This window comes from Macrobrachium nipponense, chromosome 6, assembly GCF_015104395.2.
Source record: "Macrobrachium nipponense isolate FS-2020 chromosome 6, ASM1510439v2, whole genome shotgun sequence".
NCBI lineage: Eukaryota > Metazoa > Arthropoda > Malacostraca > Decapoda > Palaemonidae > Macrobrachium > Macrobrachium nipponense.
Genome location: NC_061108.1, coordinates 124,895,962 through 124,916,362, shown reverse-complemented (window position 1 = coordinate 124,916,362; position 20,401 = coordinate 124,895,962). Strand labels below are relative to the sequence as shown.

The 20,401-nt window shown below is 36.2% G+C and overlaps 1 protein-coding gene across 10 annotated transcripts in view; it reads right to left on the bottom strand.

Moving 5' to 3' along the window:
* The window catches only part of LOC135216129 (protein madd-4-like), an 832,309-nt gene that overhangs the window by 223,123 nt on the left and 588,785 nt on the right, over window positions 1-20,401 (bottom strand). For all 10 annotated transcript variants that reach the window (XM_064251194.1, XM_064251195.1, XM_064251193.1 and 7 more), the window contains one exon: window positions 4,178-4,255. In XM_064251194.1, the coding sequence (XP_064107264.1) occupies window positions 4,178-4,255 (78 nt within the window). The remainder of the gene's footprint in view (window positions 1-4,177; window positions 4,256-20,401) is intronic.

The window sequence follows — 20,401 nt, the reverse complement described above, 5'->3', positions numbered from 1 at the left end:
TTATTGTAGATTCCTATCTGTGCAACTTCGGCTTTTATCTTTAATGTTTGAAGATGTGCTTAAGTATTAATAACCGCTACTATTTCCAACAGAAACCCATTTGTCAGATGCCATTATAGCATGTATCATTCTGCTAGTATTACGTAGGTAGTCTTTTCAGCACTACTTTTTAAAAGGTTTGGATATCGGCACCCCGGAAGCTTTTCTCAGTGACATTTGTAAAATCTTAAACATTACATTTAAGTTGAAGTACTTTAAAGTTCTATCAGAAGTGCATTTTCAACTCTTAGACACAAGCAATCTGTCGAACTTGGAAGACTGTCTTGTTCTGCCTGTGTTCGTGAATCTTTTAGAAATGCCGTGAGTTTTGCAGGTTTTAATGTGAATGGCTATTTCTACAATACCTCAGAATCTTGCCCCTTTATAAAACTTGGGCTTATAGTACCAGTTACTTTATAAACCTGCATCACATTCTATATATGACAAACATTGAAACACTATGCAAGAATCGAGCAATATAGATACTACGTTAGAACGAACAATTTTCCCAAGAACACAACAAAACATCATAGAACATTCGATAGCCAAAACTTAGGCACACACTACTCTAAATGACAGCCAGAGAATATACAAAGGAGACTATACTTTCTTGTTCGATAGATCTGAGAATTTGTCAGTTTAGATTTCATTGCTATGTTTTTCATCTTGATTTAGTCTTTGGTATTTATCACATAGTTTTTGCAAATGAATACACGTTCCAATAGAATTTAAGTGAAGCATGAATGTAACTATATTGGTCTGTAAGTTATTCCCAGGTTTATGTATTTAACGAATTGACATTTGCGTCTGAATGGCATTGGAAGCAATCGTCTTTATGCGTATGCAAATGCCCTTGTGAGCGGCTGCGATTTGATTGTTTGAATTAGCAATAGTTCTGTTGACACTTTGGGCCTGCTTCGTTGCATTTTGGGACTTTTGAATTTGGCGTTTGCATTCTCACTACTCTCTTCTGTTCCCCGGAAATTTTTAGTGTCGTGTTCCTCAAAATGCGGATATGCTGTCAATACTCGAAAGTGCTTGGTAGGAAATCTTTTTCCTCTTACCTTATGCTTGGTATTTGCTTTCTGTGATGTTGAAGTACTTTCTCTCTCTCTCTCTCTCTCTCTCTCTCTCTCTCTCTCTCTCTCTCTTTATATAATATTATATATATATATATATATATATATATATAGATATATATATATATATATATATATATATATATATATAGAGAGAGAGAGAGAGAGAGAGAGAGAGAGAGAGAGAGAGAGAGAGAGAGAGAGGAAATCATATTTGAACGTGTCAGAAAATTCTAGGGGAAATGTTGTACTATCAAATCTTGGCGAGGAAAAAAAAATGATCTAATACTGGTCTAAAATAACAGACCTTCTCATGGCGCCACCAATAAAAAAGCAAAAATGTTTATAAAAGGCCACGGCAGAATTTTACATTTTACCGACCATATGTCATTATACACGGCCTGTGAGTATAAGCAGTCAGCGTTTTGGCTGTTCGCTCTGTCGGGAAAAATGGAAAAATGTCTGACATAGCCAGTAAGCAGGTCTTAAGGCATGATTTTTGACCTTACATAGTCTTTACTTATAAAATACTTTTCATTTTTTAAAACATGCGCAGATTTTTTACTGAATTCGAAGCATAATCTTCACGACTCCAACAGCTTTTGTGAAGCCTTGAAATCAATTATGCATATAAAACATAGCAGCGTTTCACAAAATAATGGCAAAAGTAGTCCATACGCAAATAACAAAAGGTTATTTAAGAAATCGCGAATCATCCAATCCTTACGTATTCTCAGGAAAATGAAAGTTACGAGCAGTGGCACCCAGTGCCAAATCCTGTATGGCGTCACACAAACAAACAAACAAACAATCACACACACACATGCTGTATTAAATTCTAATGTTAAGTCTTTTAAACATAACATAACCCACTGTACACTGACAGATTCTAAACTGATATAGTGATATATTTATGAAATCTAATAAGGAAAAGTCACATTTGCAAAATAAAAAGAAAGAAGGGAAGGGAAAGGATGCAAAAAAAAAAAAAAAAAAAAAAAAAAAAAAAAAAAAAAAAAAAAGAAACCCCATATTTGGATTTCAATGCCGATCGTTGGCCTGAATTTCACGCCTTGGGTTGAACACAACAATGCTCTCTTGGGTGTTAACTGGTGATACAAGGGTGGAAAGGAAAAAAAAAATTCCAAAAAGCTCCATGCCTCTACGCTATATCATTCCAGACCTTCGACCGAGAAGTGGGAGAGTCGATATTGCCGTGCGACGTATAGAATACCATTAAAATATTTAAAATTTTTTCTTTATTATATATTCTTATCTTTTTGCATTAGTCCGGCATATATCTGCTTCAACTTTCCGTTACAAGTTTGGGACGTTTCCCTGATTTGGACGACTTTTCCACCCTGAAAATGTGAAGGACGTCCATAATACCCATTAAATTTCAACATTCATGGTATCTTTTCGATAGAGTTTACTAACCATTCTGATCGCATATCTCAAGGACCCCGGACTATTCCAAGTCGAACACGAAAGACCACTCACTCTCCTAAGAAATATATCTTTTATATATATTCTAAAATTCACCACAAGTAAGAAGAATAAAAAAAGGTAACAGTAATAAAACTGATAAAAATCCAATATCTACAACCTGGCTTTTGTTCGCGTCTCAAAGCTTATTCTAAACCTTGCATAAAAATAAGCAAACTGCAAAATAAATAAATAAAAAATACATAAATAAATAAAAAAAAATGAAAAAATAAGTCCTTCAAGAATATCTAAGATTCTATCCCAACCCATCAAAATTTAATGGCACACCTATGAAAAACTCGTACTTAAGCTAAAACGTAACTCCATAACATTGTCATTAATATTTTTTGTTACCATTTTACGGCCAGGTTGGACTCGTCTGTATATTTGGTCATTTGGTTTTTAAGTGAAGCTGGCGCTATTGGAAGCACTGCATAAAAGGGGTGAGGGCAAAGCTTAAAGCTTTTGGAATGCTAACAAGTCCCAAGTGTTAAGGACGCATTTAAGCTCAGTTTTCACGTTGAAATGATTTGAACCTTATTTAAGAGAATTAATATCAGGATACGGCACACGGAAGTGATAAGTGTAATGTGATTACCGTAGAGTTTTTTCCACTTCGCTCACAAAGCAAGTTGAAAAAAGAAAAAAAAAAAAACTAAGCATTCACTTTCAAGAGCTCTCTTTGGCTTATAGTCGAAGCATTTTGTAGGTTAATAACAGATATGGCAAAATTTGGTAATGAATTACAACCCGAAATCAAATGAAAGATTAAAATCTCACATTTCCAAACCACTGACTTTCATCCACGAACACTAAAAATGTTTCGATGCCTTTTTGAGTGATGAATGCGATGATGGGCAAATGGAGACGTATTTTGCTCCACTAAGAACGTTAACAAACAACAGCAAATTCTTAAGTAATCCGAAAATAATATCTTCTATATGCAAAGGATGCGGTTTGGTTGGATCATTGCAACATCGAACCTCATCGAAAGTTGCAGAAGAAGTTTGGGTTCACTGCTTATCTGAGGCTTCTTGTCATTGCTCCAGAAATTAGAACACAGTTCTAATTTTGAATTTCCGAAAAGTCTGCACATTACACGACAATGAAAATTTTATTCATTTATTTATTTATTTAAGGAATGGAATCGAATATGAAACTTAAACACAAACCCAAAGATCATTAAAGCGTTATGGCGAGAATGGATGAAAATGCAAATGGTATAAATGATTAGCTTAAAAAATTGAAATTCTAAAAAAGAAATAAAAGTGGAAGCGAAGAGACTTCATCACTAATGGAATTAAAATTGCCATCAATAAGACCAATGAGGACACATAATAATTATAAAATCATTAGATCTTTTCGTAAAACAAGAAGCCTTTAAGAAAATTTTAACCGGGCCAACATCAACGGTGTGCCCTAAAATTTCAGTGATAGTTTTACCCTGTAGGTGGAGAATCCGCCCTTCATAGCACAATTTAAAGAATGCCTGTTCGTGAGGCGTTACGATATAACTGAAAAGTTATTCATATTACTATTACGGTCAGGATTCTTTTCTGGAAACAAAAACTCACCTCAGTTTCCTCCGCGTAAGTAGAGAATTCATCATAAGATTCTTCGTCCTGAACTTCAGCTCCCCAGGCCAGGGGTATCTGCAAAGAAAGAAACAACATTGAGTACAAATGTCACTTGCAACAAAAACATAAGATTACATTATTCCATTATACATTACATTCCCTGTGAAAAAACAGGATTCAAGGTGAATTACAAACCAAGAAATTCTAAAAGGAATAAAATGCAAAAGACCCACAGACCCAATTCTTTTTATTCTTTTACTTGAAGGACACTGAAGCCTTGTCACAGGGTAGGACGGGCTGTGGTGCCCAGCCAACCACTGAGAGCCTCTCTTGCACCCTGGTAATTTTACCCTGGGAGGAGAAGTATGCTGCTGGGCGCTGGAAGGTTTTCTAACATGTAATCCTTCCCCTGGCCTACCACTGACATAAGTGACAGCTGTCAGTCGCTTAGTATCCGCCTTGTGGTCTAACTTTCCTAAAGCAACTGAACATCTATCTATTACAAACGTACACAAGTATTTGCCCCGATGACGTGACAACAAGCTTACATGCATAAACGCATACGCACATATATACACACAGTTCATCTACCTTTCTTATGAGGAATCAAAGGTACTACCTTTTGATGTCTCATAATCGTATAAAGTCTCTGGTGTGGTTTTCATAAGGTTATGAAATTACTTCTAACTTACCTCATAAACATTTCTAATTTGACTCTATGACCCCTATGAGAAAATAGCTTTTATTGACGGAATTTTCATTTCATTAGCTAAGACTGATTTTTACCAAAACTTATGATTTTGTTGTGATTCACATCAAAGTATTTTCATAGTAACTGACAACTATTTTTCAGTTAGTTCGACATACATTGCATAAACTATTCGGCCTCGTTTCGCGAAAATTTCAGTTCGGCTACGAAAATAAGAATAATTAAGCACCACCAATATCTCGCGCTTCTGAAGCTCTTGCAACGACAAACTCTTAACACAATTAGATGAGATATAATTTAATATCATAATGATGAGGATTATGTCAAAAGAGCCTTCTGTAGCTGTTCGAAGTTAGCTTAAATTTCTGTTGCTAACCAGATTTTATACATATATATATATATATATATATATATATATATATATATATATATATATATATATATATAGATGCACATTGTCATATTGTAATAACGTATTGCATTTAGTGCACGATAACCAATGGAGCGACGAATTTGAGATGTTCATCATATAATCGAGAGAAAGTAACACCCAGTGTCCAAGACGAATGTTATAAATCCGTGGACTTTGTAACTTAACATTCAAACAAAATACCCCCCAGACAATCTCGCAGACAAACAGCCAAACTAAGACGACGAAGGACGAATAAAAAAAAATAAATAAAAATAAAAAAAAGAATCTGGGGCAGTCTAAGAGAGAGAGAGAGAGAAGAGAGAGAGAGAGAGAGGAAAGCTCTCCCTCCCCCTTCCCCCAACACACAGGAGAACATAACAAAGAACTCTAGTTTTGCGGACACGTGGAGCGGATCATCTTCTATGCGAACGTATCCCCTATCTCCCCCCCACCCCCCCCCCCCCCACCCCCCCCCCCCCACCCTCTGTGGTGATACTGTGTCACTCCTCTGGTGCCGAGTGTGTAAGGAAGACGCTGTCTTACCGAGGCGTCGCCTTCAGGATAATAATTTAAAGGGCAATATCTATCCTATCCTGAGCATACAGTTACGAAGGCAATGCAGACATGCTTAGAGAGAGAGAGAGAGAGAGAGAGAGAGAGGGAGAGAGCTGTGAATGTTCTCATGCTCTGGCCATATAAAGTTTAAAAACTGTGAGCATAATCACTTAAAGAATAAGATCTGTCCAGTCCTGAGCATACAGTTATGAAGGCAATGGAGAGAGAGAGAGAGAGGAGAGAGAGAGAGAGAGAGAGAGAGAGAGAGAGAGAAATAATATGACCTGTGACTATTCTCATTAACGGGTTATATATAAAGGTTAAAACAATGATACACACTAGCTTTAACGTCCAAGTAAAGAATTATAATAATTCCGATTTAATCTCACGCATAGATTAATAGGACTTCAGATGCTCTAATTATATATCATGAAAACACTTTCGAGCGTTAATTCGGGAGCTGGACAGAGATTAACTGTAATTTCAAGAGCCTGAATATATTTTCATAGTGTTGTGGCCACCTGCACTCCTTCTCCAAACATTTCCCCCCACACTCCAAGTTCAATTTTAATGATTTAATAATTCAAATGCGTAAAACATCAACAAAACTGTTCGTCAAACGTTCCATCCTCTGGGGGTTAAAGCTATCAATCTCCTGTCTACGAGGGAAAAAATAATTTAAACGGACTCTCAAAGCAAGATTCACCGTTTTTGTCTTTTATTGCGGCCAAATCAATAAAACTGTCGTCACTAATTTAAGGGGGAAGAGACGGAAGGCATAATACATAGCCATTGATGTTCCAACATTGCAAGGAACATTCGTTGGAAGGTAGATCCAATATCACAAAAGCGTTCTATTTACAAATCCATTAAAACTATTAACAACATTTCCTTACAATGTTGCACACAGAGAAGAACATGAAAAAGAACAGCTTTCCGTTATAACCTCAATTACGACAAGAAGAGAGAAAGAGCGCCATTATGTGAATTCATTACCGTTTATTATAAACCTAGAAGCAAAGATCGTAAAGCTATTTTATGTCTTTAGGATCTTTCAATATTCCCACAGCGAAAGCCGATACAGATATGAATATGCCATATTGAATTCTCAGTCTGTGGTGGTGGGAATAGTGTAATGCAACAAAATATTTAGTGTCCGACAGACTTTGAGAAATTCAAATCATCTGGCTGAAAATGTCTCTTCACTTTTGAAGCTATAAACAACAGCCATATATATCTGTTGTTACACACACACACACATATATATATATGTATATATATATATATATATATATTATATATATGTATATATATAGTATATATATATATATATTATATATATGTACATATACATATATATGTATATATATGTATATATATATATATATATGCGTGTATACATACATACATACATATATGATATATATATAATATATATATATATATATATATATATATATATAAGAATTACACTAAAAATTCACGTTAATCAGGGGCAAACGAAAAACGTCAGTCACATCATAGTACCATTACAAGTATTTATTGCTCATAATGGTACTGGGACTTTATGGACATCCCTGTATTATAGGATATTTAAACGAACGCATCTCTCAAGTGCTAGAGAGGCAAGTCATAAACACTATTGAATTTCGAAGAAGAAATGTAAAACATCTCTTATAATTAAGCATAGATTTCATCTGTCTTAAACGTATAATGATGTTATAAAAGACTCTTTCACCGATTTAATCAAATATCTCATGAAGTCCTTCTGTTTATTTACTATATAGTAGATTCACATCAACCGTGCATTCGATGTCTAAGCCAGTCCCTTACGACGATCCTGATTGGCTGTTGATAAGCCAATCGCAGGGCTGGAAATTCTCAGTCTCTCTAGGGAGTTCACATGGGTAGGAACTATGTTCCACTCTCCTGAGGGATGCTTTTGAAAGACGTATCCCTCAGGAGAGGTGGAACATACATCCAGCCTATGTGAACTCGAGAGAGAGACTGAAAGTTTCCAGCCCTGTCACTGGCTTATCAACAGCCAATCAGGAGTGTCGTAAGGGACTGGCCTAAACATCAAATGAACGGTTGATGTGAATCTACTATAGCCAATGTACTTCATCCATCTGCCTTTATTTTTAAGGGGCAACTGTAGACATGTCATCACAGAGAGAGAGAGAGAGAGAGAGAGAGAGAGAGAATCCGCTTTTCTATTTTCTAAATTGTTTCGGCAAGTTTGATTGCACATAAAATGCAAAATGTACCAAAAGCTACAAATGAGCCATTTAGTAAACCAAAACCGTTACTTTGGGTTATTCGCCATTGTTAGCAAATGTGAAAAGTCAAGTGAATAATGACAATCATTCACAACTGAAACGAAGTAGAGTGAAGAAAGATGAATGAAAAGGCACCATAAGCCTTTACTGCATCGTTACTTGACCTAAAGTAATTAATCTCTAATAAGCTACTGAGAAGCAATGTTTGATCGTTGAGCATTGACAAACATCCTTGGGATTAAAGCTTATTTATGATGACGGCGAAGAAAAATAATGAGTTCGCAGAAGACCTTGACCACTTCAACAGAAATTGCTTCGCAGCAGACAACTTTCAACAAAGCATTAATACCATAAAAGTTATCTATATGCAATGGAGTTTTCTGTACAGCGTATAATGGTGTATGAAACTCTCAGCCACGGCCCATGAAACTCTCAGCCGCAGCCCATGGAGCTTACAGTGGTGGCTTTTGTTGTTGGCACCTATAGCGGTCTAAGACGCACGACCATAGCTAAATTTTACCATAAATAAAAGATAAAAACCACTGAGGTTAGAGGGCTGCAATTGGGTATGTTTGATAATCGGAGGGCGGATGATCAACATACCAATTTGCAGCCCTCTAGCCTCCGTAGTTTTAAAGATCTGCGGGCGGACAGAAAGTAGTTTTAAAGATCTGAGGGCGGACAGAAAAAGTGCGGACGGACAGACAAATAGCCCATTTCAATAGTTTCTCTTTTACAGAAAACTAAAAAGGCAAACAAGTGACAGACAGCGAGAGAACAAATTTCACTGACAGCAGAGACAGCCAGCTGCCGTAAGTGAGGTCATAACAAAAAGGGGATAATACGGCCCAAATCAAGGGATATTACTAACAAGGACGCAAGGATCAACAACTGTTTAGATAACTCATTCCCGGACGTGTCCCATTTGCTTCTAGACGGATGTAAAAATCTCCCGCGAAATATGAGTGGGCACGGCGAGTGATACGTCTCATTTGTGTGTTTTAGAGAGAGAGAGAGAGAGAGAGAGAGAGAGAGAGAGAGAGAGAGAGAGAGAATCTAAAAATAAGGCTCAGGTGCATCACACAACATAGAAAGAAAGGTGGGTAGTATTAAACAGAGAAAACACAAATGAGGGTTTTATGAACAGAAGTCTCTGCGGTGTGTCGTATCTTCTCTCTCTCTCTCTCTCTCTCTCTCTCTCTCTCTCTCTCTCTCTCTCTCTCTCTCTCTCTCTCTCTCTCCCATATCATGTGAATAATGTAGATTAGCATTAGAGGCTGTAAATACTCTTACACAATTAACTATTCCCACCTGATCTAAAATGTCGGTAACGAAGCTTCGAAATTCAATAACATAAAAAACAATAAATTGTCTGATTGGTAAAGATCAGGAACAGCAATACAGTCAAAACTGCAATTACAACAACCTTCGTCCTATATTTAAAACCGTAATAATATTAAAGATCAAATATCCACGTCAACGATACCAAAAAACATTCATCTGGCAGATGCTCGACAAGACCTAACCGATATGTCGTAACAGACAGGTATCGTACCTTCCATTTTCTTGAACCGCCGAATCCCCGACCCACTAATTCACTTGAGGTGATTTATTTCCCCAGGCAAAAGCTTCGCAAGTCACTGTCTGAGGAAAATCCCCGGAAGAAGATTAAAAAAAAAAAATGCTCTGGGCGGAGCAAGTTCAGGATTTCGGCGGAATCCAGAGGTTGCTTAGGAACCTGACAGATGTAGTGAGTCAATTCTAATATTACCTGAGGTTATTTTCCTGCGGCCCGTTTAAGGCCTTCCATTAAAACATCTTTTCCAATATAGAACACCTACTGAAACCTGATACTATAATGATTTATCATTTAAGACTTGATGGCTACGCATTAAAATTGGAAAAGAAGGCCAGAAATATATATGTTTCAACGACTATACCATAAGAAATACCATACGTTCGATGAATACAAGTTATTCTATCATTCAGTCATCCACATCGCTAACTGTCAGACTTTATTTAGGTATAACTTACGATAGGATGGCAATCGATTGGTTCAAGTTGCTGAGATCCTTAATCAAGAGATCTATCTTTGGTGCCTTTCAAAACTTACCTTAACATAAGATCATTTTCTTAGTGTCTCATGATTTTAACAAGATGTGAACAACTCTGTGATATATTTTATATATATATATATATATATATATATATATATATATATATATACATATATATAATATATATATATATATATATATATATATATATATATATAATATTGTATATATATATATATATATATATATACTTATATATATATATATATATATATATATATATATATAGAGAGAGAGAGAGAGAGAGAGAGAGAGAGAGAGAGAGAGAGAGAGAGAGAGAGAGAATGCTTGCAGCGACAGCAATTTAAGAATAAAAAAAACCAGACATGTGAGAAAACCTAAAAAAAGAATGGAGGACAACTTGAGATTATATTCGATCTGTCTAACTTTAATTGTACTTGAAATAAAATGAATAAAATAAATAAAATAAAAAGGAGAGGATCTCAGAAGGACGATCTCCTTACTAACTATTCCATTTTAATTCAGAAGATTTTGGAAATAATGTACCGGTGAAAGTTCAGGACCAATAAAAATAAATAAAACAAAACCGATTGTGTCTCTACATCTTCACATACGATGCATTTCACACGGGACACAAGACAGCAGGACAGAACATCGTGACCTGAATCTGTTCCTTGAGATAATTCAGAAAAGAAGTAAATAAGGGAAGATAATTTTGCATACAAAAAGAATAACCCCGCCGATATAACAACAAACATAACTTCTATTGCGCAAAAATGAATTGGAGAGAGTTGAGACTAGGAGAAAAATTCAACAAATATTGTGTACAATTACAAAATAAGGAGTCAGTAGGTTAAATTAATCATTGGCCAATCCCTTCTACAATGTGGTGTTATCAACCTTTTCACTATTTCTTTATTCTTTTAAGGCGCCTCTTTTCCTCAAGGGATGAAGTTCATTATTACATTTTCATTAATAGACCAAGTAGCATAGCATGTATTTTTTACTATTTGCGTGGTCGAAGCGCTGCTGAAGAGCCTTCTGTGTGTGTAGCTATGTGAGGCAGCTAATGCTGTGGAAAGTTTACCGCACGGGATGTTCAACCATGATTCAACAATTAAGAGTATGGATGTGGCAGGGATCTTTGCGTTGTTCTTTCTCTAACCACCCGCTGCTACAGAAGAGGGCTTATCTTGAAAAAAAATATATAATAAATTAAAAATGAATATAATAGGGTGAGTGCATGGGCCGTAAGAATAATCCGACTCCCTATAGCAGTGTTTCTGAAGCTTTCTAATGCAGCGGACTCCTTATTATGATATATTTCCCTATTGGGTTTAAAAGTGTTTTCAGGATATAATATATATAGTACTAAAATTGCTACTGAATTATTTATTAATGGCTTATCTTCAACATAAATGTTTACATTTTACTTAAAATAACTTTCACAACATTATTAATTTTGCAACACAAATTTTAGTGAACTTAACAGCAACCCTTCCTCCTCACATTATCCTGAGGACCACTTGGAACATTCCACGGACCCGTGGGGTCCGCGGACCACACTTTAAGAAACACTGTCGTACAGCAAGCATAGATGGATTAGCGGGATGAACCGTGAACCTTCCAAACTTAAGACAAAATAAGTGGGCCAGCTCACTTCCCCAACTATTAGAACGGATGTTACACCATTCAGGACATAACAATCGGGAGGAAATTAGGCGTGAACAATTCGTCACTTCGGTTACACCAACAGATGGTTTGGCGTAGGACCTACATGTATCTACGAAAAAGACTGAATTTTATAGTGAATATGAAGTTGAATGACTTTTGTAAGTGTCACTTTGTATCACAATGGAATAAAGATACTTGGCTGGCTTTCACTATTGCCAGATGATGAATGAAATGTCATCCCAGGAAATGTAAATACAAATACGCCCTACAAAAGAGTAATCTATATTTTCCAAAATCTGTAAAATATATATATATATATATATAATTTCATAAATATTAATTTTAGTAACTGGAGGAATGATGACGGGGTAAATTTAAGCAATTTCATGCCCATTTTCTGTTACTAATTAACAACAAAAAAGCCGCCAATAGAGAGAGAGAGAGAGTGAGAGAAAGAGAGAGAGAGAGAGAGAGCTGTTTTCAAAGGATGCTTGACAAAAAAAAGAAAAAAAAAATCATTATCAAAGCAATTCTTTGTTTTCACATCCATTATCATCATTACTCTAATTCTCCCTCGGGTATTTCAAGAACCCTTAATGAAACTGAATCAATTAACAAACTTTTCTTTTTGGGGGGAGAGGAGTGTTTGTCACCACTTATGATGAAAAGTTTTCCTTCCACATTTTTCTGTCTGGGGGAAGTTTTTTGTCGAAGTCGCCGTCGACTCGGTTTCTTCGCCACAAAAAAGTGGCTGGCCAATCGGAAATCTCGAAAATAAAGGAGCATTTGGTTTTTGCTCTTTTTCTTTTCCTGTACATTTCGATTCTATTAACAGCTAGATTCCTTAATGTACCTGATCATATGCTTATAAATTTAATTCGAAAATGACAGTCTTTCTGTTACTCAACTTATTTTATTTACATATTTATTTATTGATTTTCATCCAGGAGGAAACTTGAGGAACATAATAAAAAAATGTAGCTTCTATAGTCGAGAGAAATAATCAACCTTAATCATGAAGGCCATAAAATGAAAATTTGGCTTCTCAACAACTTCCCAGCATCATGTTCATCCAATTTCCACCGAAACTGTAAAAATTAGAATATTAAATAAAAAGGTAAATTTCTGATTTCCACGCTGAGCTTCGAATCCGTTGTCTGGAGAGCAATGAAATCGTTGTTTCAACAAGTTCTCCTTAAGTTCTTGCACACTTTGATATGAAAGTCTTGACGTCTCTAGTCTTCAATGTGAAAGGCGGCACAGAAGTCCAGGAATGAGAGAGGAGATATCCTGGCCATTGTGAAATGATTGTAAATGAAACAGCTCGAATTTGAGACGGTAGACCTTGCCGAAATATAACGTTAATCATTTTCAATGTAAGTAGCTTCGAATTCTTTTTATAAGTCCTACTATCTTTCTACAAAATCTTCGGAAACCTAACCGAGTAGAAATCTGATAAATCTCCTACACGCAAAGATGTCAACGAGGAATTCTTCGACTTGATCTAAATGTTATTCCTTGCCAGATATAACGAGTTTTCCGCCTTTTTGCTATAGTAGATTCACATCAACCGTGCATTTGATGTCTAGGCTAGTACCTTACGACGCTCCTGATTGGCTGTTGATAAGCCAATCACAGGGCTGGAACATCTCAGTCTCTCTCGAGAATTTACATGGGCTGGATGTATGTTCCACCTCTCCTGAAAGACGTATCCCTCAGGAGAGGTGGAACATAGAACCTACCCGTGTGAACTCTCTCGAGAGACTGAAAGTTTCCACCCTTGTCATTGGCTTATCAACAGCCAATCAGGAGCGTCATAAGGGACTGGCCTAGACATCAAATACATGGCTGATGTGAATCTATTATAGCTTCTAATTTTCACAGGAAGACAATTCTTTAAAAAAAAAAAAAAAATCAGATGTCGCAACGGACAAGAAGTTTATCAAGCAAATCTCATATCTAACAATTCTTATCTATAATATAAATTGTATAAAAGACACTATTTCGCCTAACTGATCTAGTTGTCTGGCATTAATAAAAATAACTGCCCTACATTTGAAACCAAGCATCTGTTAACAGGAAGCCAAGCAATTTATGTACGCAGTGTGTGTGTGTGTGTGTGTGTGTGTATATATATATATATATATATATATTATATATATATATATATATATATATATTGTATATATATATATATATATATTATATATATATATATATATATATTAATTCTTGTGGTCAACCATCCAGGTATTGACGACTTGCGATATAATGAGAGTCTGTGTGCGTTTTTCAATCGTGCGAGAGAGAGAGAGAGAGAGAGAGAGAGAGAGAGAGAGAGAGAGAGAGAGAGAACAATTTATGACGCTAGGGCGTGCTGTTCAATCTGTAGCTTTAGGAGATTTAAACGTGTTCATAACAACTAATCTCTCTCTCTCTCTCTCTCTCTCTCTCTCTCTCTCTCTCTCCATCAACTAGACGGCCTTTATGTTCATTCCGACAAGCAATGGAAAACGAATATATCATCGAGGTGATATGATCATATTACGTATTGTGGAGTTTAGCCAAGAAAACAAATTAATATGAAAACCTTACCTTGTCTGAGAACAACAAAAACAATAATGAATTCATACATAAATTCTCCAAAGTCCTAAGAGAATATCTGTGACAAAATGTAAAGACAAGATAAATAATGGTATGATTTTATAATGGTGTCATCTATTGCACCACCTAATTTCGGGGAATATTATAGCTTCCTCTCGTCGCCCTAACGTATTATCGCAGCGACTCATCATCTATTGCACCAGTTCGTCTGCAGACAAGACAGCAAATGTAAATTCATCGTAAACACACACGGGTGTTTTTTACGGCAGGGAACACGGTCCAGGCTTTATCTGATTACACAGATATTAGGCAATGATGTTAAATGTAACGTTAGAGAAAGAGAGAGAGATACACAAATATATACATATGAGAGAGAGAGAGAGAGAGAGAGAGAGAGAGAGAGAGAGAGAGAGAGAGATTCACAGGTCCCACAAAATATTTTACGAAACTATCTCTTACCATTCCTCTATAACATTCCTGTTTAATCCCCCAGAGTGAACGCAATTGACATTATACTAAGAAACAAGACTAAATGTTCTAAACTATATATCAATGCATGGAAACTTTGTAAGGTTGTGAGGGATTTGAAGAAATGTGTGCTCACTATCACGACAAATTTAATCTTAAATTCCGACAAACGATTTCAATATCACTTTGCTATAAATATTTATAGCCTTCAAAATTTTGGTACCTACTCGAAGAAATTCAATTTAGCAGCGCAGGTAGTCTTTGTGGAAGAGACGAATATTGTGTTAAATTAACACATTGTTAAAAGTAACCTCAACTATTGACCGATACGCACAGTTTAGGTGGGGGATGGAGGGGGGGGGGGGGAGGGTGTTGGCGGGAATTTTGGTTAAGACAGACTATACATGCCAAGAGAATGGGCAGTAAACGGTCAGGAGCTGATGACCACATGGTGGCTGGAAGTGCCCTCAAGGAGAGGGGGGAGGGGGAGGAGGAGGGGAGGGGGAGGGGGAGGGAGGGAGGGGGAGGAGGAGGAGGAGACCTCCTTTGCCTACTCACGCTTTACTTTTTTTACGACGTAGGAAAGCATGATTGTAGAAAGCACCTTGGTAGAAAGCATCACTTCTGCGGGAGGGTGGGAGATGCTTCAGAGGGTATTAAAGATAGTCACACAAATCTAGAGAAAGAAATGAATCCTTTTTGCCTGGAAAACTACTAAGCTTGTCTGGATTTACAATAACGGCTGCTAGGTAATTCATAAAAGAATCATTATTTATAGTATATATATATATATATATATATATATATATATATATATATATATATATATATACTGAATCAGATCGATGAATAAATGGATGCGCTTGTAAAAAAATATTCCATATCAAGTTCAAAAAACGGGAAACAATAAGTAAACTCTATCATCTGTCGTAGGAAAATGGTATATCTACTATGAGATCAAAATAGACTTTTTTTAAAATAAACATATAACCCTAATTTGCTATCACGAGACATTTTATAGATACCTGATAACCCAGCTTCAAAGTGACGCTTAAATGTTGAAAAATACGAGAACCCCTTCATTTTCAAAAGTGAATGACGTAGCACTGGATGCATGAAAGCAGTCCAAGCTCATTTGCTTCGGGATTTGTTTTTATCCTTCCACGTCCTCACTTATTCAAAGTAAGGACTAAGTTGCAGCAACATTACCAGTTTTACGCAAACTTCATGGTAGAGCTTCCTTTCAATTCTTCTGCTTATATCCTTCCGGCCTTTCTAAAACTTCCGAAGGTTTTGCAAAAAACACTCATAATCCACTTACTGAAACCCCAAAAAGCAACTGATACTCAGCCACTCAAGGAGAGAGAGAGAGAGAGAGAGAGAGAGAGAGAGAGAGAGAGAGAGAGAGAGAGAGAGACTGGGGAGGGGTGGCGTCTGCGGTACAAGACTTTGCATCACGGCCGCGAGTTCAAAGAGAAAATCAGGATGGGGTACCACAAGGCCATAATCCCCATCGTATACCTTCATTTTTGCCTTCTTCGGCTTCTTCCTCAAGGGGCTAGACAGCGAAAACCTACTAACCACTGGAGATAGACCCTGTCCTTACCTGTCTAGTACATCACCTACAGAGACCCCCAGCTTTACTGCGGTTAGCGAACAGTGTGAGTCTTGTGACTTTAGCGTGGCCTAATTAACATTACTACAGGGAAAATTAGCGGTGGGTTTTAAAAGGCATTTGTCTTCTCGTCCTTAGTAATCGCTTCTTTCCCTGATTTTTCTTCTTGCTCCATGACACAGACTCACATACGAAGATACTACCAGTTAAACCTAACCTGGTAAAGGACTCCACCCTTATGAACATATACTACATACATATATTAACATATATATATATATATATATATATATATATATATATATATATATTGTACATATAAATGTGGACTGTGTGTGTGTGTAAACGCATCTTATGTTACATACTGAAATTATAAACATGAAAACATGAAATTATCAATGACAATTAAGTACAGGTTGGGTACAGCCACCTCTCTCTCTCTCTCTCTCTCTCTCTCTCTCTCTCTCTCTCTCTCTCTCTCTCTCTCTCGTCTTAAATCCGGTTATAATATATTCGATGGCCATGATATCTGCACCTTCCATTATTCTACTAATTATACCAAAGGATGCGATGACTTCCATACTAACGAGATTCCCTCGAAGATCCCCACGGGACATTTTCTTCACTTCATTTGGGCCACCAGTAGATATTATAACTTCACCCCTAAAGAAGTAATCACCGTCTAGAGACCAATCGCTACCTCTTTCTGCACCCATAATCCCCCCGAGGGACGAGTAACCCTTTAGAGTATATAATTACATATAACTATCTTTTTGGCCGTCTTCTTTTTGCTCTCGTAAGTATATCTGACTCAATCTACCCATTCCTGGCTTCTGCTCTGAAGGGAGGTACTATATCTTTTCTTGCTAATATTTTATGCCTTATCTTTAATCGTACTTTCTTCCGATGCTTGTGTGATGATGTGGACTATTTAACTATTCTTTCTTTGGCTTCCATTCCTTAACGGATCCTCCAAACGGGTTTGGGTCATAAGCCCTAAAGTATATATTTGAAAAGCACCTCTCTCTCTCTCTCTCTCTCTCTCTCTCTCTCTCTCTCTCTCTCTCTCTCTCTCCGCTATGATTAAGCGAAAAGACAGAATTTTCAAATGCCAGTCTTCTTCGGGTACTGAATGATACATCTACATTTTTGCCAATTTAGAGGTATGAACGAGTTTCTAATCATAAATTAAGAAAGAGAAATTAAAAAGAATACCCATACGATGACGTGCCAGATCATTTTTCTGAGAGTAATATCTTGAGGGAAATCACCTTCTAATGAGGAAAAGGATGAATGTGTGAGTTACATGATAACCATGATGAAGAATGAAATGAAAGTGACCTGATTAACTTAAATGTTTGGCAATACTGACTTAGCAAGTCTTATTTAGGTAGAAAAACTGGATTAGAAAAAGATGTACAAATAGTAAAATGCAGTTGAATTCTACAAAGCTTGAATGATCATTTTGGAATCAACTTTAGATTTGGAATGGAAGGACAGAATGGTGGAATACGTGACTATAGTAGATTCACATCAACCGTGCATTTGATGTCTAGGCCAGTCCCTTACGACGCTCCTGATTGGCTGTTGATAAGCCAATCGCAGGGCTGGAAACTCTCTCGAGTTCACATGGGCAGGATGTATGTTCCACCTCTTCCTGAGGGATACTTTGAAAGACGTATCCCCCAGGAAAGGTGGAACACAGGTCATACCCATGTGAACTCTCGGAGAGAGACTGTTTCCAGCCTGTGATGGCTTCTCAACAGCCATCAGGGCGTCAATAAACGGACTGACCTAGACATCAAATGCACGGTTGATGTGGATCTACATAGTTAGATGATAGACTTGTGATCGGAGATAAAGAGACTAAAACAAATCGCGGTGGAACGTAAAACACAATATTATATTAACCTTGGAGCAAGGTGCCCCTAGTAAGAAACCTAATGTTAATTTTTGTAGAGAACTGCGTCATCAGTTTGGACAAAGAATGCCTACGGAGATGCCTAGAAAGATTACTGACGAAAATTAGAATTAATAAAGAAACATTTTCTTGGGCAAGGCTGTGAAATTTCACTGATTACAGACTTGTAAATTTTGCGAATAATTTCAGTCAGAGGACAAGTCAGTATGTCAAATCCAAACTAAGTCAGTAGTTTCTTCTTTATATGCGATATATTTTTAAGATACGCTTAAAACCATTTCAAAAGTTAATTGTGATTGCGTTTGTCTTTAAGAATGCAGCAGAACTATAGCGAAGATTTTTTTACATGAATTGATTTTGAAACAGGTGACACGTAGATATTTTTCTTATATTTATTCGGTGTCTCAGTAGAGAATTGTAAAGAACTTAATCAGATATTGCTTAAGCAGTGGCATCTTCTTTATACTGGCGAAGTCCTTCCACCACGAGTTCACTAACAACATATGAATGATTAAAGCTTAAATTGAAGGAAGCTAATGAAGTGGCCCAAGGGACAGTGATCGTGATCAAATGCCTTTGTATCATGTGTTAAGAGATGTACTGAGTGTTAAATGTAATACACCAGCATCAAGATATCGTCTCCCTTTCTAATTGCTCTGAAACCCAAACTTCAGTTTCGAGCGCAGATAAGACAAGAAACAGACAACCAGACATAAAAGTTGGCCGACTTGCGTTACTTCGAAGCGCATGCCTTTGCATGCAAGCAAAAGAAAAACAAAATGATGCTGTTACTGACACAAACGCGCTTGCATCTTATATTCATCGATAAAACACAAATAACATTACACATGTTCATCAAATCACACATGAATTAAAAGACACTCATGGTAGCATGAGTCTCGGAATGAAGAAGCAAATCCACAGTTATGTATGTGTGTATTATTGTAATGTCCACTTCGTAGTGCACGATAAAATGGTGTATAGAAAGACATGCAAATTTCCTTTACGCATAAAATATTTCACTTGGAGGACAGACTTCTATATTTGCTCACATTAATGGGGGCATACCCATACGTTCATTGTGTCTCAAGTCGTTCGATTTGCGAAGTGAAGTTAAGATGTTTCTAGCACATGAGCCTACAGAAATCATTCATTCAAGTGAAAATAACAAAATCTGGTGGGTAAAAAAGTGTTTTGTGACATTTCAGAATATGTATAATACACACACACACACACACACATATATATATATATATATATATATATATATATATATACATACACATATACATATATGTGTGTGTATTATATATATATCCCAACATTCACGATAAAATTAACACGTATGAACGTATTATATTAACATATTGCATATTATTTGCAAATACTAATGCATGTATTTATACAATGTCGTCATTCAAATCCAGTTATGTATATACTAGAAAAATTATATATACTATATAATATATAAATATATAGTATATATATATATACTATATATATACATATATATATATAGATATATATATATGTAATATATATATATATATTATATATATATATATATATATATATATATATATATATATATATATATATAGATATATATATATAAAAGCTGTACAACATACCCAGCCAGCCATTCACGATCGAAATCAGTGAATAATTTTGAATTATTATCTATTATAGCAAGAATGTACCGTATATATGTACAGCAATTACTGCATAAATATTAACATTCACGACTTAAGATATGCAGGCACAAGTACTAGGCGTTGCGAACCTGAATTCAAATGACTGTCTTCAGAGTTGATAGAAAAAAAAAGAGAGAAAAAAAAGATATATACTTTATAAAAAAATGCCCGAACGCACATAATAAAAAAAGTTTATCATATAACGATCAATG